Here is a 27997-nt window from a genome sequence, read left to right on the forward strand (position 1 = left end):
AAAAACAAAAACAAAAACAAAACAAAAACAAAAACAAAAACAAAAACAAAAACAAAAACAAAAACAAAAACAAAAACAAAAACAAAAACAAAAACAAAAACAAAAACAAAAACAAAAACAAAAACAAAAACAAAAACAAAAACAAAAACAAAAACAAAAACAAAAACAAAAACAAAAACAAAAACAAAAACAAAAACAAAAACAAAAACAAAAACAAAAACAAAAACAAAAACAAAAAACAAAAAACACGATCACGAATCCGAGGTCCGTTTATGTATAACTCGTGACGGAGGGGCGGTACGACTCCTTTCATTTTTGAACATGCGAAAAGAGGTGTTTTTCAATAATTTGCAGCCTGAAACCATATAGAGGCAAGCTCGAACAAAAGCGATTTTTTTTCCTGGTCTCACTTTGATTTCCCGTTTGTTGCCTGTTTTGCCCGTTCGCTGTTGACCGTGTACGCCACAGTGGTATAACGTCAAAAAAGCCTCGTATAATGTTTGTAAACAGTATACAGTACAACTACCGTAAGTCGGTTCGTTTTTTCTTGAATACTTTTGCAGCATTATTTTATTATGAATGTAAAGGGAAATAGCATGTAATTTCATCATGCACGTGATGTTGGCTTACAACAGTTGGGCGTTCAAGAATAGTTGTAAGTTGGCAAGAGAAATGGTTCCCCAGTGGATGGCTTTCTGTGCATTGTTTTGCAGGAGAAATCCGTCCACCGTTGGACGGATTCCTCTTGCTGGACATTGTTGATAGGCATACTATAAATGGTTAGGCGCTTATACTTACATCAAACCCTAGGTAATGTACCACCCCCGGCCGAGTCAAAATGCGTAACCGGAAAAGAAGGTGTGCATGCCTGGCACGAACACTCAAAGCGTGTTCTAGCATGCTGCTCGTACTGACTCAGAGCAAGGGTGAGATGTAGGTGTAAGGGCAGTGCGTGTTCGTCGGGAACCTGGTGCATAAGATCGGTCAAGGCCCGTTCTTACACTGAAAATTGCGAATTGCGAATTGCGAACCTGGAAATTTCTGAAAAGTTGGCATTTTATGCCCTCTAAAACAGGCCTGCCCAACCTTTTTGGCTCAATTTTCACATTTTTGATCGTCAAAATTACAATTGTTATTTTTATCATGGTTTCTTAGATCGAATCGGTTCTCAGATGACCAGTGAACATAACTTTGATAAAAGTTTGAAAAAATATTTTTGCAGGTCGTTTTTATGTAAGTTTTAAAAGAAAAATTGGTCCGGCCCGCGGGCCGGATTTATTTTTGACGTAAAATGTAGATAGAAACGACTTGTATAAATATTTTTTCAAACTTTTGGAAAAGTTATGTTCACTGGTCATCTGAGAAATGTGAAAATTGAGCCGAAAAGGTTGGGCAGGCCTGCTCTAAAACATATAAAAAAAAAAAAAAAATAGTGTTTTCATGCAAATCAAGTTTTAGTGATAAAAAGTTAAATAAAAAATCATATTTTTTTTTACCGTGTATCATTTTTTTCCAGAGTAGTCCGTATCCATACCTACAACTTTGCCGAAGACACCAAATCGATCAAAAAATGCCTTCAAAAGATACAGATTTTTGAATTTTCATACATTATTTTTGTATGGACAGCTGCCAAATTTGTATGGAAAATTATATGGACAAACTAATGATGCAAAATGGCTTCTTTGGGCATACCGATGGCACCAAAAAAGTTTCAGTCGGATTAAAAAATACAAAAAAATCGAATGACGGAAATCCTAGAGAACTGCTCAAGAGAAACCGACCTTTCCCTAAATTGTCGGATATTATTTTAAAAGTTTGCTTGAGAACGGCAAAGTTTCCTGTCCCCAAAGTGATTGTTTTTTTGCCTGTCAACTGTCAAACAAAGGTGTACAAATTTAGGTCATATTTTTTGTCAATATGTTTAACCAGTATATCAATAACTATTTCAACATGTTAACGAATGGTAAAACGTTACTTAATCTACCGTATGATGGTTGATGCATTCCTCTCGATAGGATTCGAACTGACGACCTTTGGATTGTGAGTACAACTGCCTACCAGCGACTCCACCGAGGAAGGACCAATGGACGACTCCTACACTTGGACTAAGCTAAGGATCTAGATTAGGTCTGAACCAATGTTCACTTCCCCATCCGACGGATAAGACAAATCTTGACTCGAAAAAAGCCACCGGGTCTGACTGGGGCTGAAGCCAGGCCAGCTGGCCATCTGTTGAGTGACACCGAAACACTTATTTTAAGGAAAGATAAGAAAAACTTGTAACACGCATTATCCCTCCCAAAGAATTTTAGAAATTTTAATTTGTAAACATACGTAATTTTTCATATCAATTACCGCCAACCCTATTTAAGGAGACTGTTTACATATTTACACAATTTATGCAACTCGTTTACGCTAGGGAATAAGTTGAAAACAAAAATAAACCAGTAGCAACGGTCAATTCAAAAATTATGCCACTTGTTCAAAATCAGATTAGTGCGCGTGACCTGTAGCGTGTGTTATACAACATTATCTTGTCTAATATTCAAAGATAACAGTGTAGTAACTTCAGGCATCCACGCTAGGTGGTGATACTGATGCGAACAAATTTCGGAACCAGGTTGACCCACGCTGGAATTGAAACACGCACGAAACCCGAGTTTATGTTGTCTTGTTTTCACCCGTCCCGTCCAGACCAGCCATGAACAACAACCCGACGGGAACGCAACGACGACGACGACGCTGCTTTTCGGTAAATTGCCACAAAATGGTCCCAATCACACGTCATGTAAAACATCTATGGTGACATGGTTCGGCTTCTGCTTTTGCTCCGTGGGAGGCTTCCGGCCTTCGTGCGACCACTTGGCTGGCCGGGCATCCGACAGGACACGTCAGTTACGAATGTTTGTACCAACGACCACCACCACCACCACTACTATCAGGGTGACGACAACGACACACGTGCTTGCTGACACGCGTAAATCTGGACATGGCACTGGTTAGGGTCTGGAAACCGGAAAAGGAGGACGGCGAGATCCGGACGGGGGAAGCGCAATTTGTTCACAGGATGTCATACTATTTTCATAGCGCTCAGTGAATTATGGACGAACAGTTGTACGACGACGTGCTCCAATTGAAGTAAACACTTATTGCTCTTATGCTCGGTTTCGATTAGTACATGAGTTGAACACTTTCAACAACTTGTATTCAACGTTTTGTTTTTTGTTTTTTTTTTGTTTTTTTTTTGTCTTTATATATTATTCTGGCATTGATTTGACATAGATTATTATTGAATATTTATAACTGCATGTAAAACATGTAGTAAAAAGATGGCAAAAAAAAGTTGCTCCTATGTTTTCGGGAATAACATAGGGTAAATGCCTCTATTTTTGACTTTTGATCCTTCCACAGGGAGCCGAAATATAGCTGTTCAAAGTTGGAGTTCTACCTTTTCCTCGAGCATGGGAGTTTAGGTGTTAAAGTAGCTGTTCTTTACAATTTACTTGAAAAATATTAATCAAAATTACATTTAAAATTTCCCGTTTGGTTTGTTAGACAAGATTTTGATTATTTTCATCCTCATTCCAACATTGATTTTATCTGTTCTGGGCAATAATTTGTCCTCAAATGCGAAAAAATACAGTCTGTTTGCCGATTTGATTCTTCGGGAGTATTATAAAAACGGAGACACATGGGGATCAATGGTAAAATGGCTCTCACAAGTCGTAATTCCAACCAATCAGGCTAATAGTTGAGGGAAAAGTGTGTCTACTGGATACACGTCTGCCATAATAGTGGCTTAGGTTATGGACGCTCCCTTGCAAAGTTAGTCATAAATGTTTGATTCAGGGGTGTAAAAGTAAATTATGGACAAAAATTACTTTTTCGCTCGTAGGCTGCCATTAACACCAAAACTAATTTTTCATCAGATTTCTTTCGACATCCCACCCGAGCATGGGTAAATAACAAAGGAAATGCGTAATAATACCTTTCTCTGGTATCAATACCAAATTTTGGTATTTCTGGACCCTTTAAAATTTGTCTTAAGGATTATGCAAGAGCAAAATGTGGTATCATATCAATTTAAGGTATTGTTTGATATTGCAAAATTGCAGAGTTTGTCAATGGTCGAACACCACATTTTGGTATTCTTTTGGTATTACAGTATTTTATCAAATTCCTCTGAAACTATGGGAAAATTTTGACAAAATAATTAATTTTGCGCTAAAATGATGTCTCAAAGCGAATGCCTTCATTGAAAACGGGAAATTTCAAACTTGATTTTAAACATTTTTGATATTTTGTCAAAATTGGTCAGAATTTTCCCATAGTTACAGAGGAATTTGATAAAATACTGTAATACCAAAAGAATACCAAAATGTGCCATCCGGGACCGTGGTGTAGGAGTAAGCGTGGTTGCCTCTCACCCAGTCGGCCTGGGTTCGATCCCAGACGGTCCCGGTAGCATTTTTCGAGACGAGATTTGCCTGATCACGCCTTCCGTCGGAAGGGAAGTAAATGTTGGCCCCGGACTAACTTAAAAGGTTAGGTCGTTAGCTCAGTCCAGGTGTAGGAGTCGTCAGTTGGACTAACAATCCAAAGGTTGCGGTTCGAATCCCGGGGTAGATGGAAGCTTAGGTGTAAAAAGAGGTTTGCAATTGCCTCAACAATCAAGCCTTCGAACACCTAGTTTCGAGTAGGAATCTCGCAATCGAGAACGCCAAGGCAATGCTGTAGAGCGAATAATTTGATTTTGATGTGCCATCCTGACTTCCTGAATTTTCCACAATTTCAAGTCATTTCTTTAGGGGGTATATCAAAAATGTTTAAAATCAAGTTTGAAATTTCCCGTTTTCAATGAAGGCATTCGCTTTGAGACATCATTTTAGCGCAAAATTAATTATTTTGTCAAAATTTTCCCATAGTTTCAGAGGGATTTGATAAAATACTGTAATACCAAAAGAATACCAAAATGTGGTGTTCAACCATTGACAAACTCTGCAATTTTGCAATATCAAACAATACCTTAAATTGGTATGATACCACATTTTGCTTTTGCATAATCCTTAAGACAAATTTTAAAGGGTCCAGAAATACCAAAATTTGGTATTGATACCAGAGAAAAGTATTATTACGCATTTGTTATTTACCCATGCTCGGGTACTGAAACAGGATGGTTTCATTGGAAAATCCTAAATAATGGAATAAAATGTTTCCGATGATTTTTTAAAAATATTTGTGAATTCTCGCGTATAATTTATATTGCACTGAAACAAACAATGCGAGTAATCGCTCTGCAATATTTCAATGTTGCTCGAGTGGTTCCCAGCAGGGTGTCACCACTTGCTTCCCATGGGGGAATTCCCGCTGTGAGTGTTGTTTGTTGATGCTGTTCAATTGTTGCAACCTCCCAGGCAGCAGCAGTAGGTATGTGGTCTCAGAGGCGTTTATTGCGTGGTAAACCGGAAGCTCATCAAGGAGGATCACTTCATGAGAGTGGCCATTGTTTTGTCTGCGTTATATTCTTGTATTTTTTTTTATTCTATAGAATAAACAAATAGTAGTAAATAAAATAATTGAGAAAAAGCTTGAACAAATAAACATCAAATTCGGAGCACGTGTGATAACAAAACCGACATTTTCTCACCTATTTTTAGCCATGCCCCAGAGCTCTCTCAAAGTGCTCCAAGCAAACAGTGCCAAATTCTCCAGAATCCGATCGTTTTGCGGGACAGGCGAAACATTTTCCGCCACATTAAACAAAATTTTCTCAATACACACACAGCCTCCGCCCACCCCCCGGGAAGACTCTCAACGCCACAAAGGATAACGATTTTCCACTTCTGGGGACGGAGATATGCAACGGAATGCACGCTCCGGGACACTTTTGAAAAGGTTGAGTTGAGTGCAGATCATGCTCCCTGTCGAAAATGTGGCGCCGCCTGGAAGCTGGAGGAGCTGGAGCAAGAGGATAAATGCAGATTGAAATTTTATCACACCTTTATCCTTCCTTGGCATCACAAACTCGTCGTTGTTGGTGGAGGAGACTGACCGAGTTTTTTTCACATGGAAAATTTGAAGTAGGAGTAGCGGCAGGATGACTTACTTTTCCGAGGGGGTTTTACGATTTTTAGACAAATAAAAAATGATGGTAATTCAAAAAAATGCGATTATTTTTAAATGAGAAAGTTTAATTCAAATCTTGTCAACCAGCATAGAACATCAGAACACTTGCCCACGTTACTAAAAATATCCCTTTCAACCAACAATTCAAACAGATGCATTATTGCATAAATTAAACATAAATTTACCACCATTCTTAAATGAGGGACAAGAAGGGAAGGGATGTTTGTTGCTTGCCGGGCGAATTCGTTATGCAGTGTGAAACCCAACACATGAAAGACGACCACGTGCAACCACTTTCTAGCGGGTTTCCTGCAAGTTTTGCACCGGCAGCTCCTGTCAAGGATGCAATCTCCCCGCGGGGCAATGAGGAAGCGTGCTGTCGGTGTTCCGTCGTCTTGAAGATGCTGGCCGCGAACTTCTTCTCAAGTTTTTGTTCGAGTTTTTTTTGTGGGTGCGCCTGCTTTCGATGTTGCTACTGTTTCTAAAATCGTTTTAAGATCTGAACACTGAAAATTGGAATTGAAAAGGTCTGCTGGAACCTTTGAAACAATGGGGTTTTTTTTCTTGGTTTTTTTATCATTTTTCTTGAGAAATTGATAATTCAAGATTTTTTATTTGTGATAAATCATGTAAATTTAAATAAATGTCCATGGCTGGATGTCGTAAATTTTGATGGCAAAATTTAGAGTTTTTTTTTAAATGTCCAAGAAACAAAATTTTCAAATTGACATGGCAAAAACAGCAAAAAAAATAATCATGGCAACCATTGGTTTCAGTCAAAGTGTGTTATTTTGCCTCGAAAATATGTCAATTTACTATTCGTTTAACTTTTCCAAAATGAGTCAAAACCACGCCTCACAAGTTGAATAAGGCCTCTGGGCTAATTAGGGGAAAGTGGGGCAAGTGTAACAAGCTAAGAAAATGCTTTTTATAACCCATTAAAAACGTTAAAAAATCTGTAGGATTTTTTTATAATCATCTTATTCCAGATCTTGACTAAGACTTTGATAGAACAAGTTTTTAAAAATCGTGTTTTTCACGGTAAAAAAATGCTTTTAAAACTTTTGCTTTTCCGTACGTTCTACTCAACTAGTGGGGCAAGACGATCAACCCGTTGGGGCAAGAGGAACAATGCATGAAAAAACATGTTAATTTGCTAACAATTGGACTGTTATATCACTTAGATACATCAGATTAGAATGTATTTGAAACGTTTCTTTCATATTAGATTAAATAATAAAATTTTACAAAAAATTTGATCGTTTTGACGAAAAATAATATTACTTTGATGATGAATAGTTTGTTTTTCATAATATCACTATATTTTGTATGGACTATTTTTTTAACAATTGTACACACTCAGATTTTTATGCCGAACTTCGGCAGAATTCTGCCGAAAACAGAACAACTGAGCGCTCGGCAGATAGTTCGGCAGAAAATTGTTCTGCCGAAGTCTCGGCAAACCGAATTTTGACAGCGGCCGTTTTTCTGCCGAAGATTTCGGCATATCTAAAAATAATTTATCTGAAAATCTCGGCAGTTTTAGAACAAAACCAACCGAGCTTTTCGGTATTTACATTTTTTTAAATCAATGAAGATGCAATAACGGATGAGTTGACATTTTTATTTTTCGTCATTGCTATCTCAGTTATCAGTTATCTCCCCATTGCACTGTAAAGAAATATTGAAGTTTTACTAAATTGAATTCAAATACTGAAAACAAAAAACCACTTATTTCATTTTCTAATTACTCACCGAGCTAATTATTGATCCTTACGTCCACTTCCTTCGGCGCGTGCCTGCTTACTGTTAGATTTGCCTTTCAAAAAGAAAATCCGGAATATTTCATGGAACCGGCACAAATGATCACAACACAAAACTGAAACAAATATGGCTACTCAAAAATCTAGCTAACAGTTCGGCACTTCCACGTGTTTGACAGCTGGAATTTCTACCGAGATTTCGGCAGAAAATCATTCTGAAGAACACTTTCGGCAGAAAATTCTGCCGAAGTCAAGAATGGAATTTGAGTGTGTGTATATCAGTTTTAAAGTACTTTTATGTATTTATTTCTCAATAAAATATGTTGTTGCAGCAATTCGTAATTTTTCCATGCTAAAAATCCAAAAAAAGATTTTTTAAAAGCTGTCAACAAAAATAAACAAAAGTTAAATCTTACTTTATAATAGGTTCAAGTCATTGGTAGGGACACAACTGATCTAGGAAAAAAAAGCATTTTGATAGAATAAGCCTAATATGAGCAAAAACGGTCAACATTTAGGTGAAGTTTGTATGGGAAAAGTCGAAAAAAATTATGTAAAACCCAGTTTCTTGACAGTTTGGTCCGCTCTGTGCGCTACTTCCATCAAAAAATTCCCAAAACATTAAATTAATAAAAAAAAAAGTCATTTTTGCATTAAAAACTTTTATTCACCAACTTTAGGCTCGAGTATCATGGGTTTTTTTACCAATTTCGCTCAAAGTGTTTACATATGCTTAAAATAACCCAAAAACCTGTTTTCCGTTTGTGGAGCAGGGCGGTATTTTTTTCTGAGCACCCTAATAATACATGTATGAAGTTACAGTAAAAATTGTGTAAATTTGAGACCTGTATAATTATAAGGTTTAATGTTACCTCTTAATGATGTGATATTACCTTCACTACAGCGGAACAATTTAAATTTCACACTATTAGAGGTAAACATAGGCAAAAATGTGTAGTATTGTACTTTTTCTGAGATAAAATTACAACTGAGAGTAGGTTCGGAAAAGATGTAGGTACCCATTCCTTTATGTGATTTTATCTCAGAAAATACACATTTTTAAATCTATTTTTACTTCTTGTAATGCGTAATTTCATTTGTCCACTAAAATTATGGTAATGGGCAGCGATGGAATAATCATCATCAAAAGAAAATCATTGGACGTTCATCAAGAGAAAAAATCCAAACGGAGCATGGCTCTCCTCTCTCGCGCACGAAAGATCGGCAAAAGGAATCTAAAAAAATCATCATCTTGATTATTCGACGGATCATCTTTTTCACTACTACACTTGCAAGTGTAACGTCACACGTCGAAAAATGACTTGTCACCTTGTAGATGGGCAATGTTTGTAAACAAAGTGAAACGAAATTCACAAAAAATCATAAGCAGATTGATTTTCTTGGAGAATTTCGGGAGCGATTTTCTTTTGCGGGATTTGCCTCCTCTCTCATTTCGCGGGTGAAGAAAGTTCGCTGGCGAAACTGATTTTTTTGCGATTATTCCATCCCTGGTAATGGGTCATTCTCCATCAACTCACACAGCAGTTGCCCCGACCCCTCTTCCATTTGCATGAAACTTGTTCCTAAGGGTTAATTGTTGACTTGTTTTTTTTAAATAATGGTTTGGGAATTTGATGTCCAAGGGACTTTTATGTAAAATTGGACGCTCGATTTGATGAACTATTAAAAACGTTTTTTTTTCATAAAAAAATATTTTATGGGAAATTTAATGTACTTTTAGAAACAATATTTTTTTTTTTCATTTGGATCAACATTTTTCATATTAAAATTTCGTGATTTTTTTAAGTGTAACAGTGCTCTACAAAGTTTTTGGCGTTTGGGTCCAAACATTCAAAATGGCATTTTATGTTCCATACGAAACATTTTTTTTACTCAAGATCAAACATTAAAACACGTTTTTCTCGAGACGTCAATGTACGGCGATGTACGACAAGATAGCACGATAACATCGAGATACACTTAAAATGAAAAATAATTCCAGTAAATATACCTCCGGGTCAATCATCTGACCTATCGTGGGATAGGTAATCAAAAAACATGCTAAGCAAGTCTAAAACATAAACAGATCTGGCAACCCTGTCTCAAATAATATCCACTTAAGCAAATTTATGTACTTTTTGGAAGCAGGATCTCACTTCTCTGAATGCTAAGTGTATGTTTGGATCGTTGAATAGATAATCGAAAAACTGTCCAAATGAATCTAAAATGTTGATGATCTGGCAACCTTGTCTCGTGTTATACTCCCTTAACCCTCTAACGCCCATGGTTACTCCAGAGCACCACTAATTTTTGGATTCAAAATTAAATTTCTCTGCAACTATTCATTTTTTCAACATGCTTAAACCTACATTAGTTAATATAGAATGTTAACTAATAGGCCGAGACCGTGGTGTAGGGGTAAGCGTGATTGCCTCTCACCCAGTCGGCTTGGGTTCGATCCCAGACGGTCCCATTTTTCGAGATGAGATTTGTCTGATCACGCCTTCCGTCGGAAGGGAAGTAAATGTTGGTCCCGGACTAACCTACAAAGGTTAGGTCGTTAGCTCAGTCCAGGTGTAGGAGTCGTCTCCCTGGGTCCTGTCTCGATGGAGTCGCTGGTAGGCAGTTGGACTAACAACCCAAAGGTCGTCAGTTCGAATCCCGGGGTAGATGGAAGCTAAGGTGTAAAAAGAGGCTTGCAATTGCCTCAACAATCAAGCCTTCGGACACCTAGTTTCGAGTAGGAATCTCGCAATCGAGAACGCCAAGGCAATGCTGTAGAGCGAATAATTTGATTTTTTTTAACTAATAACCATTAAAATTTCGTCCAATTCGGTCGATCCAGTTACGAGTAGTGTGGAAAAACGGAAAAATTCTTGATTTTGCTCTGGGCGGGAAGGGGTTAAGTTATATTTGTGGGCTTTTTAAAGCCTCTTTAAGTTTCAGTGGATCCGTTCCAATAACCAAATCTTATTTCTGGATTTTTGTGTGACCAATTTAAGGTTAGTAGTGGTGGATTAAGTTAGTTTTATTTGAAAAGGTCCAAGAAACATTTTTTTTGCTTTTTATGTGTTTATTCAAGGATTCAAGAATCAGGATTACTCAAAAACACCAAATAACAATATGTTTTGTTCATTGAACCTTTAAAAAAAGCTCCAGATTTGATCTGCCGACCTCTCTTTGGGTGCATTCTACTCCCGGCGATAGTGCGAACCACGTTTACTCCCAATGGGGGCTTCCCCTCGTTCCCTTTCAAAACGCAACCGGCAGATGCAATCACGGAATCACTTTATCATTCCTGTCATGTACCACACGGCAGCAGCAGGAGCCCGTTCCCACTTCCGGTTCCTCCGCCAACTCTTCGCCGCCTCTTTGCCACCATCTTGAAACACAACACGAGCAACGTCCTGCTTTGCTATTGTTTATAGTGTAAGTTTCCTTTTGTTGACGGCGACGACGACGACGACGAAGATGATGACAGAGAAGAAAGGAAGAAGAAGATGAGCTCAAGTGTTTTCAATTGTTACAAAAGGGGGTGGCACAAGCAAGAGCTTTTCTTTGTGGAGCGAAAGAAATAGAGAAAACGGAAAAGAGAGGTGTTGTAAAAGCTTCCTTCCGCATAAATTCCTTGGTGTAATACACCTGCAATGTGTTTTCAATTAGGAGCATCCCCGGTTCCGGTGCGGTGCATTATTTGCCCCATTGATGAGCTGTGGGAGGTTTTCCTGGGGGAGTTTTCTCTGGCAAAGCCTATTATTGCAATAAATGTGGTATTGGAGTGCATTCGGCTAAACATTCTTTTTTTTCACTTTACCGATATGACCTCATGTTATAAGAAAAATGTTAAGAAATTATTTAGAAAAATTTGGAATTTGGGACTTTAAAATATAAAACTGTGTCTTATTTACAGCTTACAAATATAACTTTGCTATGAGAGTGCTTATGGCTTGCACGTTTGAAAAAAATCTATTTACGATTTGTGATTTGCTGTATTTAAAAACATCTTTTGCGAAAATCAACAAAGGTAGACAGTTAGTTTTTAATTATAATATTACAGAATATTTATTGAATCCACTAAAAGGATGATTTTCAATCACTCCTGAAAGTTTCATGAAGATATTTCATAATCAAACTGAGTAAAAGACGATTTAAGTCCAACATTTTGCCATGCGCAAAGCGGACTGTCAAATTTTCTGAGCGGTTTTCTCTAAACAATGAGTTGATTTACGGATGCCACGAAATCTCGAGATAGGATGGACCAGACTGGCTGAAATTAGAGGTGAAGACTCTCAAGACATATCTCTGGTGCATGACAAAGACCGATTTCAAATTTTCCTTTTTTAAAAATACAAAAATCATAAACTGATGATTTTTTTATATAAAAAACATTTAAAAAAATATCTTTTTTTGTTATAAACTTTTTAAAAATCGGCCTTTGGCACGCACACGGGACCGATTTAACGAGTCAACATTTGGAGCCGTTTTCGTAAAAGCAATGTTGAGATATCGTGGCACCCGTTTTTTTTGAAACTTTTATCTTTGAATGAGTCATTGAAATCGAACACTGGTGACGAGTTTGCTGGCAAACTCGGTTTGCTTTTGAACCTTCATTCTTGTTTGACCTTGAACACTGTTCTGTTTGAAACAAGGTTCTTCGGGTTCGCCGAACAATTGTTTGAACCCGTGTTTGAACATTTGTCTTTAACAAAAGGTTTAAGCAATGCACGAGCTTTTATTTAGCTTTGACAAGTTAATTTATTAAAATCCATGTAATTTTTCACACAAACCAATGTTTTTGACCGAGAAAACCGTGCAAACCAAACAATTGTTGTCACCAGAGTTCAAACCCAAAGTCACCAAAGTTTGAAACTTAATGTGAACATGAGTTTGTGTTCAAACATCCGCACAAAAGAGAATCGGAAGAGAGTTGCTGTTTGGACGGAGGTGAGAAAATTTTGACAGAAGTTCAAACAATGAACGGTTCGGCCAATGACTGCTTTGAACAGCTATATCTCGGCAATGTTACAAACAAATGTTCTCAAATTTGTTTTGTTAATAGATGAAAATTTATATTTCAATACCGAGTTCGATTTGCGATGCCCTTTCGTCGGGTCGCAAAAATTTTCGCGTCCGTCGCAGTGTGTTTTCGTTTTTTTTCGCGTGCCTGTGTGCGTGTGAAGGTGCGGCTGGCTTTGGCTGTCCCGATGACAGCTAGCCAGTTCAATTTGCGATGCCTTTCGTTGGGTCGCAAAATTTTTCGCGTCCGTTGTCGGTGTGCAACAACAACAAAACCCTATCATACCATTTCAGCTCGATAAACATTGTAACTCGCCGTTCGTAACGTTAACCAGTACCTCACTAAACATCAATCATTTAAAACTCGTAAAATCATCTCCAGTTAAAAAATCTTTCTACAGCCGGCTGTCTAAGACTAAACCATTTCATTTAAAATTTAACAACAGATAAACGGGAAATGTCTCATCCGCAGCATCCGATTGCTTGCCTTGAGAATAATACATAATATCGTTCAACAAACACTATGATTTTGGGTCGCATCATCATCTTCTATGATGAATCCTGACCAAACACCCTATCCTACTAACAAGTTTTCAGGTTCCTGGCGCTCGTGGGGTGTAAGCACAGAGTAAATCAGCTGCCCTAGTAGCAACCTGCGCTAACTAACATTCCCGTCCCTTAAAATCGAGATCTACAAACTGACATGGCGGGCGCCGTTGGTGGCCAATGACTGTTACCTATTCGCAACTGATCTAGCTTTAGCAATCATGGTGTTTTATCTTTTCAGCGCATTCATACATGCTGTTGATAAGGGAAACACCACTAGATCGTCGAAGCCTATGATCAGTAGTGCTGAAAGGATATTACGGTTCTGTTCAGCAACGGAGGGGCAACCATGGGTGGTCTCTCATGCTCATGCTCATGCTCATGCTAGATGAAAATTTATATTTCAATACCCTGGAAACAGATTTACAAAAAATGACTGCTCATAACAACCTATCGTCGCCGTCGTGCTAACTTTTCGTACGTGCATTTTGGCCCAAATTGAGTTAAGAACGCCATTCTGTGCAGCTCACAATGCCACATCTTTTGACCTTCACAGATCCCCAAAATTCGATTTCAATCCTGAGATATTCAATGAAAACCAAAAAGCTCCGAAAATGTTTGTCACTTTTCATATGGAAGTAGTTTCAATCTTGTCGTGCTATCTTGTCACTCCCTGAAAATTGATATAAGTGCGACAAATGGCCAAAGGGATTTCAGGTCAGGATGCGTTTGACGCACGTAAAAGCTAGACTACCGTAAATATTTGTAATTATAACTCGGGACTCCAGCAACCAACGTCAACCAAACTTCGGGACAATGCACAGAATGGTCAGCCAAACAAAACGTGTTTTTTATTGTTTACATTGCATGCTTTCGTTTTTGATTATTCAAGGTCAAACATTACAACGCGTTTTTCTCGGAACGTCAAAATGGCGGGTGCGACAAGATAGCACGACGACGTTGCTATGACCTTTTTGCCGATTTACAAGTATGTAACCCCATAAATGACGTTTATTTACATAAATTTATGTTTAAAAATAAATTTAAACAAATTTAGAGGTAAAATTTAAATTTTAATTTTGATAAGAAAAGAAAAGTTTTTCCTGCATTATTTTATCATCTTTATTCTGAGATTTCAAAAAAAAAGTCCACGTTGTTTATGGATGGTCACTTAGCAAAACCGAGATTTTAAAAATAATTAAAGGAAAAAATATTCGCCTTCACGTACGTCTGTGCACCGAAATAAGTGCACTCGATTATCTTAGTGCTGGCTGAACCGATTTGAACCGTTTTGGGCTCATAAGATTCGTATGGGGGTGGAATATCTTTGAAACGTTGCACCTTGTTTAAAAGTCTGCTAAGTACATTTCGATTGAAATATTTTTTCTAGTTTTCCATTTTCCAAAAAAAAACACTTTTTCTAAATATCCTTAAATGTTTTTAATCGAGCGAAACATGCCAAATATAAATTTTAAGGCATAAAAAATGCAATTGTTTTCAGTTGATGATTTTCAATTTCCTTGAAATTAAGAAGTTTTCAGAAAAAAAATGTTTTTCGCCCTCGGTTTTTTTTAGAGGTCGTTTTCAACGGCCTTAATTGAAATTACATGCCACGGTTTCAACATTTGAATGAAAAAAGTGTTTTAAAATGTATATACACCTGTCCAGTTGTTTTGCAATAATAAGTTTCCAACATTTCAAAGTATTGACGAAAATTTTATTTTTGTGAGAAAAAAAGTTCAAAATATTTAATAAAACCCCAAAAAAGCTAAATATGAGTATCAATGCAGAAAAATGCATTTTAGATTGTTTTGAGCTGGTTGCTGAATAGTGGTTCGCAAAACGGCCTCAATTTTGAACTGTCAAAGTGGAACCAATTTACTGTCCGACAAAAGTAGAGAGTATTGTTATCGATAATTTTTTTTTTTCTGCAAGAATAAAAAAATGTGTGGCTTTTGGAACCTGGAGTTGAAGTCAAGAAATCTTAAGAAAGTTGAAGGAGCGATCGTCATTTTTTATTGTTATGAATGGAAGTTGTTTATGGAGTCGATGCGGTTGCATCTACCCAGAAGCAGTCTTTATTGTTTGATTCCGTTTGAAAACCTACTGGTTTAGTGACAATCTTCTCTGTTTGTTGGATCAGCTTTGCTAGAATTAGCGATGTTTTACCGCTGGATCTGGAAGAGCTGCAGGAATCCAAAATCAGCCAGAGAATTTATCTGCGACATCGCAAAATGAGACTCTCGCCGCAGTTCTTCGTCACCCGAAAAAACGAAAAACCTCTTCAAACTTGAAAACACACACAATTTTCAGCAAAATATGATTAAAAACAAGACAAAATAAATCACATACTACTGATAATAAAAAAGCACATTTACCAGTAAAAAAAAGTCATGCTTGTGCTTGAACAGCCTCCTACTTTGTAGATGTAAACAAAGTGGGATCATTCGAAAATCACGTTACGCATTCTCTCTATTCATCACCCAGGTTTTGAGTTGAGTAGACTTCTGTTTCCCCTGTCTCGTCAGAGGCGCTGGAGCAGAAATCCCACGTTAGAGGAAGGCCATGCCCCGGGGGGCGTAGTGCCAATAGTTTCGTTTCGTTTCAGACTTCTGTTTCCATTGAATTTTTTTCATTTTTATGAAAAAAACAAATATCCTGATTTTTGAATTCATTTTGAACTTTGTAAAATATTTGCAACGACCTAATAAAGTTTTATCAAAAATAAATGGTTTTGAAATTAAACCCTTTTAAATATTTGCACAGATTAGTTTTAGAGACAGGATTTCACCCAATGCAGCGATATCAACTGATCAAGATAAATCGAAACCAAAATTCCTGACGCATCTCAGTAATTAAAACGAATACCACGAGCTTGTCAACTTGAGTGCTGCAACACCACAATGAACTGCACTTTGAACGGCACACTGCACTGGCAATTGTTCCACATTGACAAATGTTTCGCAATTTTCTGGAAGCATATTACATCGAAACTACTCCGCCTTTATCCAAAATCCCGCCCTCAACCACACCAGATTGATTGTTGTTGTTCGCTCCACAGAATAATCTCGAAAAATACACTGAATCACAAAATGGTCCATTGTCATTCAATGTGGCTTCCGGAGCACCACAAAATATGCAACCCGCACAGCAGCAGCACCACACACTAATCCACAAAGTATCAAAGCACTATCGTCGTCGTTCACTTCCGAAACAATGACAATTTTACGATCCCCCTGCCCAGGCACCCTCCCGGAACTGGTTCCGGTGGAAGTCACCCAACAGTTGGTGTCAGTCAAGTCAAGTTCGCCTTCCGGAAATGTGTCGTTCGCCCGCTTATTTATAGAATACCATTAAGTGAGCCACCGCATTTGTCAATGACTTGGCGGGATCTGCATTGATGGCTCCGCATCCAACGGCGTTTCCCGGTAGAATAATGGTGGTTGGTGGTGGTGGTTGTGCCAAGACCCATATGAACCACCCTTTTCTTGCGAAAATGACAGTGCAGTGAATGGATTATGTAACAAGAGTACCTATAACTTTTGGAAGAAATTTAAAAGATGTTGTTAAATCGTATCAATTCAAAACGGTTGTTTTGTCTTCCTCACCTTACTGAGGAAAGGCTATAAAATCACTCGAAAAACGAAATCCTTAATTTGACCTCCTAGACCCACCTTCACGTATACCTATCGACTCAGAATCAAATTCTGAGCAAATGTCTGTGGTTGTGGTGGGATGTTGATCAAAAAAATTTGCACTGGATTATCTCGGTACTGGCTGAAACGATTTGGACCGTTTTGGTCTCATTCGATCCGTCTTAGGGTCCCATAAGTCGCTATTGAAAATTATAAAGTTTAGTTAAGTACTTCAAAAGTTATGCTTCAAAAACGATTTTAACAAAAGTCCGGAAGATTGTAAAAAGGGTGGTTTTTATAAGAAGCCCCGTCATGTTATACATTTTTAGAAAGGTATTGAAAAGACCTTTTTAACAAGTCCAAAAAATTTTAGATCTGACAACCCTATCAAAAGTTATAAGCACTTAAGTGTTATTTATACACTTTTCAGAGGCCGGATCTCAGATATTTTGATGAAAACGTTGTCCAGATCTCTCATGCGACCTATCGTTGGATAGAAAATCAAAAAACCTTTCCAACGAGTTCATAAGATTGAAGATCTGACAACCCTATCAAAAGTTATAAGCACATAAGTGCCCTGAGATATGAAGATCTGACTAACCAATCTGATGGTATGAATAATCAATCAAGTTGATAGAACACTGAAAGGTCTGCCCTTTTGTATCTATTTTGGATAGCATTACACTCTAAATGTGAGGAAGGCACCAACCAACTAAGGGTGGGTTATGTAACGTTTTTATCATGTCAACGCAGCTCGGAAGGCACGGTGAAGTAAATGCGTCAAAAATTTACGTGTTTGAACAGGCTTTATAAGACAATTTCTTGATAGATATCGTTATCAATAAATCGATACCTCTGTGCTCTCTTGTACTGAGCTTGCTGGGATTCCTATTGTTTTTTTGGAAGGAGTGCCGATCAATCACGACGCCGGCCACGAGCAGTGGTGAGATCACGAGGAAGTGGATAGAAATGTTAGTCCGATACATGAGTGATGAAGACCGCTAAATTGGCTGCGTCTTCGACAAAGTATCACATGAGTTTTGAGGGGTAAGTAAGATGGATTCACCATGGTAAGTGATGCGACCATGAGCAATGTATAATCGGTTGAAATTTAACCCTCTACAACCCAACCCCGCCTCTAGACGGGCTTCGATTTAAAAAATCGCCAAAAATCCATTTTTCAACCAATTTTTGATCTTCAAAAAGCATTGGAAAGAAGAACTTTTAAAATTTTGGAAAATTTTAGGGTTTGAAGTTTGACTTGTTTTATGTGACTTTGCCAATGTTTTTAAAAATGTAATTTTTTTAGGGGTCAACTTTGGCTGTGTTTTTTACTAACATTTCCTATATTTTAAGTAAAAAGAAGTATGCAGTAATTTTTCTAGTGCCCCAGACTATGCCTCTACGCATTTATTTACAATTTAAATGATAATGGTTCCATTTTATAGCAGAAAATGTGAAAAATATGCAAAAAATTGAAAAAGTTACTGTAAAAACATGAAAAAATTAGATAGGCAAAATGTAATGATAGAAGGTGGTAGAGTAGGCCAAATACTACCAAAAACAAACATAAACTAAACAAGATAAATGCAAATTAAAATACTAAAAATGAAACAAGAAAAACATAAAACAAGAGAAGTAAAGTTTTTCGTAGAACAAAAGTTGCTCAAAATGACCTCCTGAACACGGGAAAAATAAAAATTTTCGAAAAAAAAATTTGGGCAGTAGAGGGTTAAAAAAAATCTTAGGTAGCCGGCTACGGAGATATACAATGTTGTTTATTTAGAAAGGTTTTATCGAACGCGTGCCAACCGAGTAGTAGTGCTATGGGAAGGACTTGAATTATTGATAACTCGAGCTTACATAAATAAAACTACATAAAATACGGTTGACTGTTCAATAAATTAGATAGCATGATTAGTTAATAAAAAAACTGGATTACAATATTGATTACAGAAAATTTAGAAACAGTAAAAATAAAAAGGAACAAACATAAGACGCACATGTAATGAAATACTCTGTTATTTTGTAACACATTTACATCGACGAACCCAACCGACGACGTGCCTTCCAATCTAGAATGATAAAGGAAGGACTGATATTGTCATTGCTAGCGAGAAAACGGACGGCCAAAAAACAAGACCGATCCTGCAAAGCAACCGCGCAGCCCCACTGCCCACAATCGACTTCACGAACAGCGACACAAAGAAAATCAAAATAAATATGAAAAATCAAGAATTCACGTCCCTCTAACCACGCGTCTTCGCTTCTCACGCAGAACTGATAAAAAAATAATTTCAATTAGCACAATAACCACCAAATGCACGTGAAACCGGATCATAATTAAAACAATAGAAACACAAAAAATCAACCCCGCGTCATCGCTTTTCGCACAGAACTCAATTCAGTGACAATAAGCATTTTTTTCACAAAACTCGATTTTTGGCGATTGTCCATGCTCCATATCTTTATGGACAATTTCCTCGTGGTTTATAGATGGTCCTCTAATAGTTACTTGTTTTGTCGGAATTTGCAAAATAGTTCCAGCTGCCAAAATTCGCATATATGCCCTTTGCTAATGTTGAAATTGGCGAAAAAAATATTTTTCGTGCAAAAAGTACATTTTTAAACTGCTCATAAATTTTCAGTACCAAGTTTTACAGCTTGATATGTTCTACAAAGTTGTACAGCATTAAATTTCTAATGAGAATCTCACTTTGGTAATATTTTGATGGAAGCAGCGCAGAAAATTGGGTTTTTATTTATTTTTCCGATTTTTCCCATACAAATTTCACTTTAAAGAATCAATGGTTCAATGATTTTGCTCATATTTGGCCCAGATTCCTAAAATAGCTCAAGGAACAATATTCAGCAATTCCCCACGAAAACAGCATGATTCGAAAAAAAGTTCTCCGATCGGGCTCAAAGTTTTTCTGGGGGTTCCTTGGCCGAAATAATTAGACCCATGAGCAATTCCATGTCAAATAGGGAATCGGTTGTACCCGACCCTCTCCGATTTCAATGAAACTTTGTAGATATGTTATTCTAGGCATATATAAGCCATTTTTGTGTATATGGAGTCAGTTACACTCGATAATGACATTTGAGAAGGGCGTAAGTGTTTTAAATATTTTTGTATTTCGTAATTTAAATATTGCTGTATCTCGAAGCCGTTGCATCGTATCAAAAAGTGGTCAAAGACAAACTTGTAGGAAATTTGACGGGCTTTCCGAAAAAAATACACTGAAAGAAAAAAACACTCCAGTTTTATGAGATTTTTTGATTTTTAAATTTAAAAGTCAAATTTTAAGGTGAGCCCACGATTTTTCTTCGTTCAAAATTTTTTTGAAGATAGCCTAAGATGTTACAAAAAGACTCACGAAAAATGCAGAATGGAGCAACTCACTTAAAAAAATACAAAAATCATTTACTGAAACTGTTTTTTTGAAAAGTGCTCTAAACGTCAAAATTTTCAAAAACCGAATACGGGAATCGATTCTCCAGACAATTTTACATAAAAGTCTCCATATTGACCATTGTCCTAAGTCCAATCCTTGTGAAGTTACAGCGGTTTTAAAAATAAAAATGTTGAAAAAATAGGTGCTTTGATGGTTTTTTGCAATTTCTATATGACAGACTTGATTTTTCAGTCTCGTAAATATTTTTACCGAAAAGCTCGTCCAATTTCCCATAAGATTGTCTTTGACCACATTTCAATTGGATGTATGGGCTTACAGATATAAGCTAATTACATTGCTCATAACTGAAAACGTAATATTTTTTCAGTGTAGTATAGTAACCTGGATAGTAAATTAGCTTATTTCTGAAATGTGGTCAATGAAAAACTTATGGGAAATTGGACGAGCTTTTCGGTAAAAATATTTTCGAGACTGAAAAGTCAAGTATGGCTATCACCTTCCTTTTGCGTCTGGAACAGCAAAAATCGGATGAAATGGCGCGGAGATATGACTTTTTAAAAAAAGTGGTTTTTGCGAAAATCGACGAAAATTGCCATTTTTCGGACCACCCTAACACGGCGTAGGTCACCCTATAGGGTGACATTATAATGGCCAAACAAAAAAAATACGGGTCTAATTATTTCGGCCAAGGAACACCCAGAAAAATTTTTAGCCCGATCGGAGAACTTTTTTTTCGAATCATGCTGTTTTTGTGGGGAATTGCTGTTTTCAGCTTGTGGAGTAAGGTTATGAAAAAGTCCCATATTCTGGGCACCCTAGTATACACCCAAACAGTGGTTAACTCGGATCGTTTCGGGGTCTTTGAAAAAGTTGTTTGTCACAAAATTTTACATAAAAAACCTCCCACTTAAGAGGCAGTATTTGTTAATATTGCTCGGTTTGTTCTAGAGGTCGTATCGAGGTGCTCCGATTTGGATGAAACTTTCAGCGTTTGTTTGTCTATACATGAGATGAACTCATGCCAAATATGAGCCCTCTACGACAAAGGGAAGTGGGGTAAAACGGGCTTTGAAGTTTGAGGTCCAAAAAACATAAAAAATCTTAAAATTGCTCGCATTTCCGTAAAACTTTATCAATTCCAACTCTCTTAGATGCATTCGAAAGGTCTTTTGAAGTACTTCAAAATGTGCCATAGACATCCAGGATTGGTTTGACTTTTTCTCTTAGCTTTTGCAAATTACTGTCAAAAATGGATTTTTTTAAAACCTTAATATCTTTTTGCAACAGCCTCCAACACCCATACTCCCATAGGTCAAAAGATAGGTAATTTCATGCACTATAAGCCTACGGTATTAACTTTTTGGCCAATCGCAGTTTTTCTCATAGTTTTTCAATTTTTTCTAAAACAAACATTTTACAACGTTAGTTTTTGCCCTGTAGGCCGCCATAGCGGCACTTTTTGGTCTCAATTTTGTCATATTCGAAATCCTCGGACAATTTCACGTAAGTTAGAAGTATTGGAGTTGTAATTTAGATTTAAAAAATAATTAAATAAAATATTTTTGAAAAAAGAAATGGATCGTATTTATCCTATGATCAATACGTCAAATGCTGTATCAAGTAGGCGAAAACCTGTTTTACCCCTAACCCAACAAATTGTTAAAAAATATTTTAATTCATTCTAAATGGCAATTTTTGCAATCAAATTTACAACTCCAATACTTCTAACTTACGTGAAATTGTCCGAGGATTTCGAATATGACAAAATTGAGACCAAAAAGTGCCGCTATGGCGGCCTACAGGGCAAAAACTAACGTTGTAAAATGTTGTTCTAGAAAAATTGAAAAACTATGAGAAAAACTGCGATTGGCCAAAAAGTTAATACCGTAGGATTATAGTGCATGAAATTACCTATCTTTTGACCTACGGGAGTATGGGTGTTGGAGGCTGTTGCAAAAAGATATTAAGGCTTTAAAAAAATCAATTTTTAACAGTAATTTGCAAAAGCTATGAGAAAAAGTTAAACCAATCCTGGATGTCTATGACACATTTTGAAGTGCTTCAAAAGACCTTTCGAATGCACCTAAAAGAGTTGGAATTGATGAAGTTTTACGGAAATGCGAGCAATTTTAAGATTTTTTTATGTTTTTTCGACCCCAAACTTCGAAGCCCGTTTTACACCACTTCCCTTTGTCGTAGAGGGCTCATATTTGGCATGAGTTCATCTCATGTATAGACAAACAAACGCTGAAAGTTTCATCCAAATCGGAGCACCTCGATACGACCTGTTACACATTGGTGAAAAACTCGCTCTAACCGATTTGGCAGTTACTTATTTTTACCTAAAAAATTAAACCAGGGGGTATCTCTAACGATTTTCCAAAATTTTAATTTTTCTTGTCACCCTATTGTACATACTTTTTTGCAATTCCGCTGTGAAACTGTGGAACACAAGTTTACTTTCATAGGAACATCATTTTCAATTGAGATTTCCTGTTCAATAAAAGTGGCTAGTAATTATGCAATACAGCTCGTATCGAACAGCTGGTGAAAAAAGTGCACAATATCCCATTGCCACTGGTTGGACTCATCGCCATCCAACTTCCGATGAACTGCATCCACTGTTAATTCAATATTCCGAGAAAAGCGAATTAATTTTCCATCCGACAAGACATTCCTTCCAGTATTTGCCCCTCAACTTCCGACCTCCCAAGGAAACGAACAATACGAAATGAGCTTTCAATTGTTCGCGGCTGAGCTTTGCCACCTCTCTTCCAAGAAACCAAGCAGGGGGAGGGGGCTCATGGGGCAGCAAAAGAAAAGCGCCTTCGTGACCTACGTGCCGCCATAAAACTATCCTCTCTCTCTCCGCGGAAGCATAAATAATTTCGCTTATCAACGCCACCGGTCGCCGTCACCTCGCCAATTTCTGCCTTCCTCAAGGTTAAGTGGGATATTGTTGGGGGTGGGTCAGGACTTTGTGGACTCTTGAGCTTGGAAGTTCTTCGGCAAAGAGACAGAGAGAATAGCAGGAGAGCACGATCTCATCAGTATGCAGCCGTAAGTTTGGTGTGAAGTGGCGCAATCCTGTCCAGTCCACGTGGTTGTTCGTGATGGTGGGAAATCAGGAATGTCGCGGATTAACTGTTCCACCTAGGAGGTATTTCAACAAAAACAGGAATGTAACATTTAATTAAATATTATGAGATTTGTTTTGTATGAGAATTGTCCACGAGGGGGGAGGGGGTAGGGCCTGAGATTTCAAAAAAGTGTCCACATGGTTTATGGATGGTCCCTTATTGTTGCCTAAAAAATCGAGTCCGGGGTCTTGAGTTTATTGAAAATTTAAATTTTTCAATTTTTCTTGTCACCCTAGTGAGCATGCTTTTAGTAAAATTGACATATTTTAAAATAATTATTATCCCTATCATTCAAAATTCAATATCTCGCGAACTTAAAATAAAACGTTGAACCCAATTGGAAAACATATGTGAAATTTTCAAAGAAAACGATCACCATCGTCAAAACTTTAATGTGGTTAAATATGGTTGTAACAATTAAGCAACAAGTATCATTTGCGTAACATGCTCTGAAAACAATTTTTAATTGGAAAATGGACTACGCTAATCGATTCTACGTCCGTTTTTTGTTTAAAATGAGTCCTGGCTCGACTTTGTACGGCTTGTGGTTCGAGAGATATTGCAGTTTGAAAACAGAGGTTTTTAACACTTTTTTTGCGAAAAAGGCAGACATTGGATTGGCGGTCTGATTTTGTCGAGATTCTTGCTTGTTTTTAAATAGTATTAACAGCCCCACAAAATTTTAACTTGCTCAGTAAATTTTGATTTCAGTTAAGCCCATTTTATTGAGCACGATTGAGGTTGAATGACTCATATTTTATTACAAAATAATTGTGAAAGTTTTTTTATGTTATATTTTTCGTCACTAAAAATTACAGTGCTGAAAAGTTCAGTAGAGCACTCATTTCAAGTACAACTGTTCAGCACTTGTTTCGAAAAGTACATTAGAGAATTAAAATGTTACGAAAATTCCAGGAAACGAAAATTAATCTACAACAAATTTCGAGAATTTACTGGGAAATGTGAAATTTAATGAAAATCATTTTGATTTGCTTATTTTTCAACCAAATCGTCCAGAACAACAACATTGATGGTCAGAATAAGTTTAAGGAACCATTTATAACTAAGCAGTTATTTCCGCTTTTGAAAATTGACTTTTCTTTGTTTTTTTTTTTAATTTCGAAGAAACATTGTCCAAACATTTTCTATGCAGAAGAAGTCTTTTTGCATAATTATTTTTCCATACAAGTCTCTATACAATTTAGTGGGCTGGTCATACAAAATGGGTAAGCAAATGTATGAAATTCTGTATGTTGAGAAGAAATTCTCTGATCGATTTGGTGTCTTGGGAAAAGTCGTGGGTTAGGATTAAGGCTTTTAGGAAAAAATAGGTTCACGCAAAAAAAAACAGTTTTTTTATTTTATTTTAATAACCAAGAGTAGAACTCCCAAAAAAAGTATTTTTTATTGATCCTTGCACTGTAACTTGGATTTGGCCCGCACTTTTCTCTCGCACTTTTGACATCAAAATTTCCAAAAACTAGGCAACCATCAGTTATTTTTTTACATTTCAAGTCGCAGTTTCCACCAAACTGGACATTCGCACTTTAAAATTGCGATTGACAGGTGAGCAACATCGGCTCGCTTCGATCATTTTTTGAGAAAATTTAAATTTCCCAAGCCAGTTTAACAAGTCGCAATAGTGCGATCGATAGCAATAATTTAGTGCGAAGTCCAAGTTAGTGAGAATTGCGCAATAATTCCTGGCTTACTTTTTCAAAAAGTCCTAGGAAATAGGAATAAGTACTTTAGATATCAGAAATATTTGATATGTTTTATGGGACTAACAAGAATATCTTTTGAGCATGATCGTGCAAAATCTACCACCAAAGACATGATTTTTTGAAAAAATATGTTTTTTTAAATCTCAAAAAACGGTGTTTTTTGAATCATCTTTTTAAACCAATTTTAATTTGCAATCGAAAAGTTCTTTCGGAAAATCCTCAAATTTTTTAAAATCACACACTCCCAAATTAAAAAATAAACCCAAATTCCTAAAATTGATAAATTTCCACACAATCTTTTATTTCCAAATTCCCAGATTTCCTTAATTCAAAATCTCAATTTCCTCAATACTCAAATCCCTAACCACTCATACACACTCAAAGATTTTGATTCTTGAATAACTTATGTGGGAGCGTTATTTTATTACGGAATGCAGTTGAGGGGGGTTGGGTCCATTTTTTTGCGTTGCGTAATAAAAGAACGCTTCCATGGCTGCAATAAAGAAAATAAAATGATTAAATTTGAATGCTTTTAGTCCAACGGTTTATTCAGAAACCGATTAAACCACAACCCTTCGTTCGGGATGGCTGCGTGGATTGCCTCAAATAATAGTATCATCCGAATGAAATTTGAAATTTAAGCAGAAGATCATTTGAACTAAATACTACCATTCAATCCAATGTACCAATACATTTTCAAAACTGAGGAAAATAAATAGTGTTGCTTGAATTTCTAGAATTTCCGGGAAATTCGTATAAAATTCCGAGAAACCGGACATATTTTTTAACGGGAAATTCCACGATTTCTACCATATTTTTATCATCCGTTAATCCCATTAGCCTGTTAACTTTTAACTTTTTTTTCTTCGAGAATACCTATTACTTTCAATTCAATTCGGTTTTATTTGTGAATAATCAAATTACAATTTGTACATATTATGAACCTAACAGAGTTTTTGTGTTCATTTCAGCTGTGTGTTACGTCTTAATTCGGTTTAGAGCAATTATTACTGTTAATTAAATGCACAAACAAGAGTAAGAAAAAGTTTTCAAAAAACTTACGCAATTGCTAATGATAGGGGATAGGAATAGAAAAAGCTTACAACTAGATCACAGCAAAATTTAATCAATTATAGATGTGCTTGATCATCAGCTCCCCAAGGGCCAGGAATTGCTCCGCTTTGTTACGGCAGGTCCGGAACCGCGCCATCATCTCCCCCGCGAGAGCAAAGAACTCCAGCAGGGTAAATAGATCTTCCCCGGTGTCTTCTTGCTTGCCGCTACCGGCAGCTACCACGCTGGCGAACGATCGACCCCATCCAGGAGGGAACGCTGGGTTGTCCGCTGGAACCGTACGATGACCAGCAGCCGGCACGGTTACGCTCGTACTTCGCTGAGGAGGGTGGGACGCTGCTGCTTTCTTCTTCCTCTTTTCCTGCTCCTCGAGGTAGTTTTTCCGTGCGCTGCATCCACGGTAGTTGCTGGTATGGTTACCTCCACAGTTTGCGCACTTGATGCGCGCCTTGGTTTGCTCTGCCTTGTCCCCCAAGTCCGCCTTGCACGGCAGTGCACACGCCTCAGAGAGGTGTGATTCACCACACTTCACACAGCGGGGCGGGAGGTTACAGTTCCGTGAGCCGTGGCCGAATTTCGGGCAACGGTGGCATTGCGCTGCGTCCGTCGGGTTCTTTGAGTAAAACCGCCAGTTTACCCAAAAACCGTCCAACGCCTTAGTTTTCCGCAGGTCTTGAATTTTGACGGTGCCGCGGTCGAAGTACAACAGGTACAGTGTGTGTGTACCTGTGACCGTTGTCTTCCGCGAGAGGACTTTTATGTCACGCGGCGTAATTCCAGCACCCGAGAGGTCCTTCTTTAGGTCGGAGATCGGGCGGTCTTGGTACCCCTGCAAAACGACCTTCACGGCAGTCTTCTGCACGGGGTCGAATGTGTAGAACTTGAAGTTTTTACCCTTCAATTTCTCCACAACCAGGTCGAAGTTCTTGCTGTCAAATGTGTAGACTTGCACTGACGACTTACCGATTTTCAGACAATATCCGAGGCCTTCCAGCAACTCGTCAATATCGTCCGCCAACGTGTCCAAAACATAGATTGGAGGTGGTCTACGTTCCTTTGGAGAATTGTTCGTTTTTGACGTCGACACTTTCTTCCGTGCACGTCCATCGTATTCGTCGTCGTCGGTAGTGCTGCTACCGTCGGTGTTGTTGATGTTTTCTTCGTCGTCGCTCAGCATCTGGAACTCGTTCCTGATGGGAATGTTGGCGGATGTTGACGTGTTGGTCGTGGCACCGGAAGTACCTGAACGGGTTCGCACTGGTGATCTTGGAACATATCCGGGGTGTAGTAACTTTTTGTCGATGCCTTTTGCGCTCACGCTCCCCTGCGCGATGGCGGTCGACACGGCGTTGGTTTGTTTACCTTTTTGTACACGGCCGGTAGACGAACTTCGCGGGTTTTTCGAGGCCGCACTCGAACTGCCACGGCCACGGCTGGCCTTTGGCATGCTGCAGGAGCAAACTCGCGGGTAATCACGGTAGACTACGGCAGAAAATTTCGAAAAAACGATAGAGCACTGAGCACTTGACTGCTGCTTGCTCTCGTGCGTACACG

At 37.7% G+C, this 27997-nt stretch overlaps 2 protein-coding genes across 3 annotated transcripts in view; both read right to left on the minus strand.

Moving 5' to 3' along the window:
• The window catches only part of LOC120417916 (neuropeptide SIFamide receptor-like), a 248126-nt gene that overhangs the window by 96465 nt on the left and 123664 nt on the right, over window positions 1-27997 (minus strand). The window lies entirely within an intron of this gene.
• Window positions 817-27997, minus strand: LOC128093553 (uncharacterized). The gene is made up of 2 exons (XM_052710840.1): window positions 27357-27997; window positions 817-1031 (listed from the first exon to the last, which is right to left on the minus strand). The coding sequence occupies exons 1-2, from the start codon at window positions 27888-27890 to the stop codon at window positions 894-896; spliced, it is 672 nt and encodes a 223-aa protein (XP_052566800.1). The 5' UTR covers window positions 27891-27997; the 3' UTR covers window positions 817-893.

Source organism: Culex pipiens, chromosome 3 (assembly GCF_016801865.2).
Source record: "Culex pipiens pallens isolate TS chromosome 3, TS_CPP_V2, whole genome shotgun sequence".
Taxonomy (NCBI): Eukaryota; Metazoa; Arthropoda; class Insecta; order Diptera; family Culicidae; genus Culex; species Culex pipiens.

What these genes read in the sequence shown, in the direction of transcription:
- LOC128093553 (XM_052710840.1), bottom strand. Translation starts at nt 27,890, where the DNA reads ATGCCAAAGGCCAGCCGTGGCCGTGGCAGTTCGAGTGCGGCCTCGAAA. An exon ending in ACAGCAAGAACTTCGACCTG is followed by an intron (nt 1,032 to 27,356) that starts GTTGTGGAGAAA and finishes AGAAATTTCCAG; the next exon opens with GTTCGCAATTCGCAATTCGC.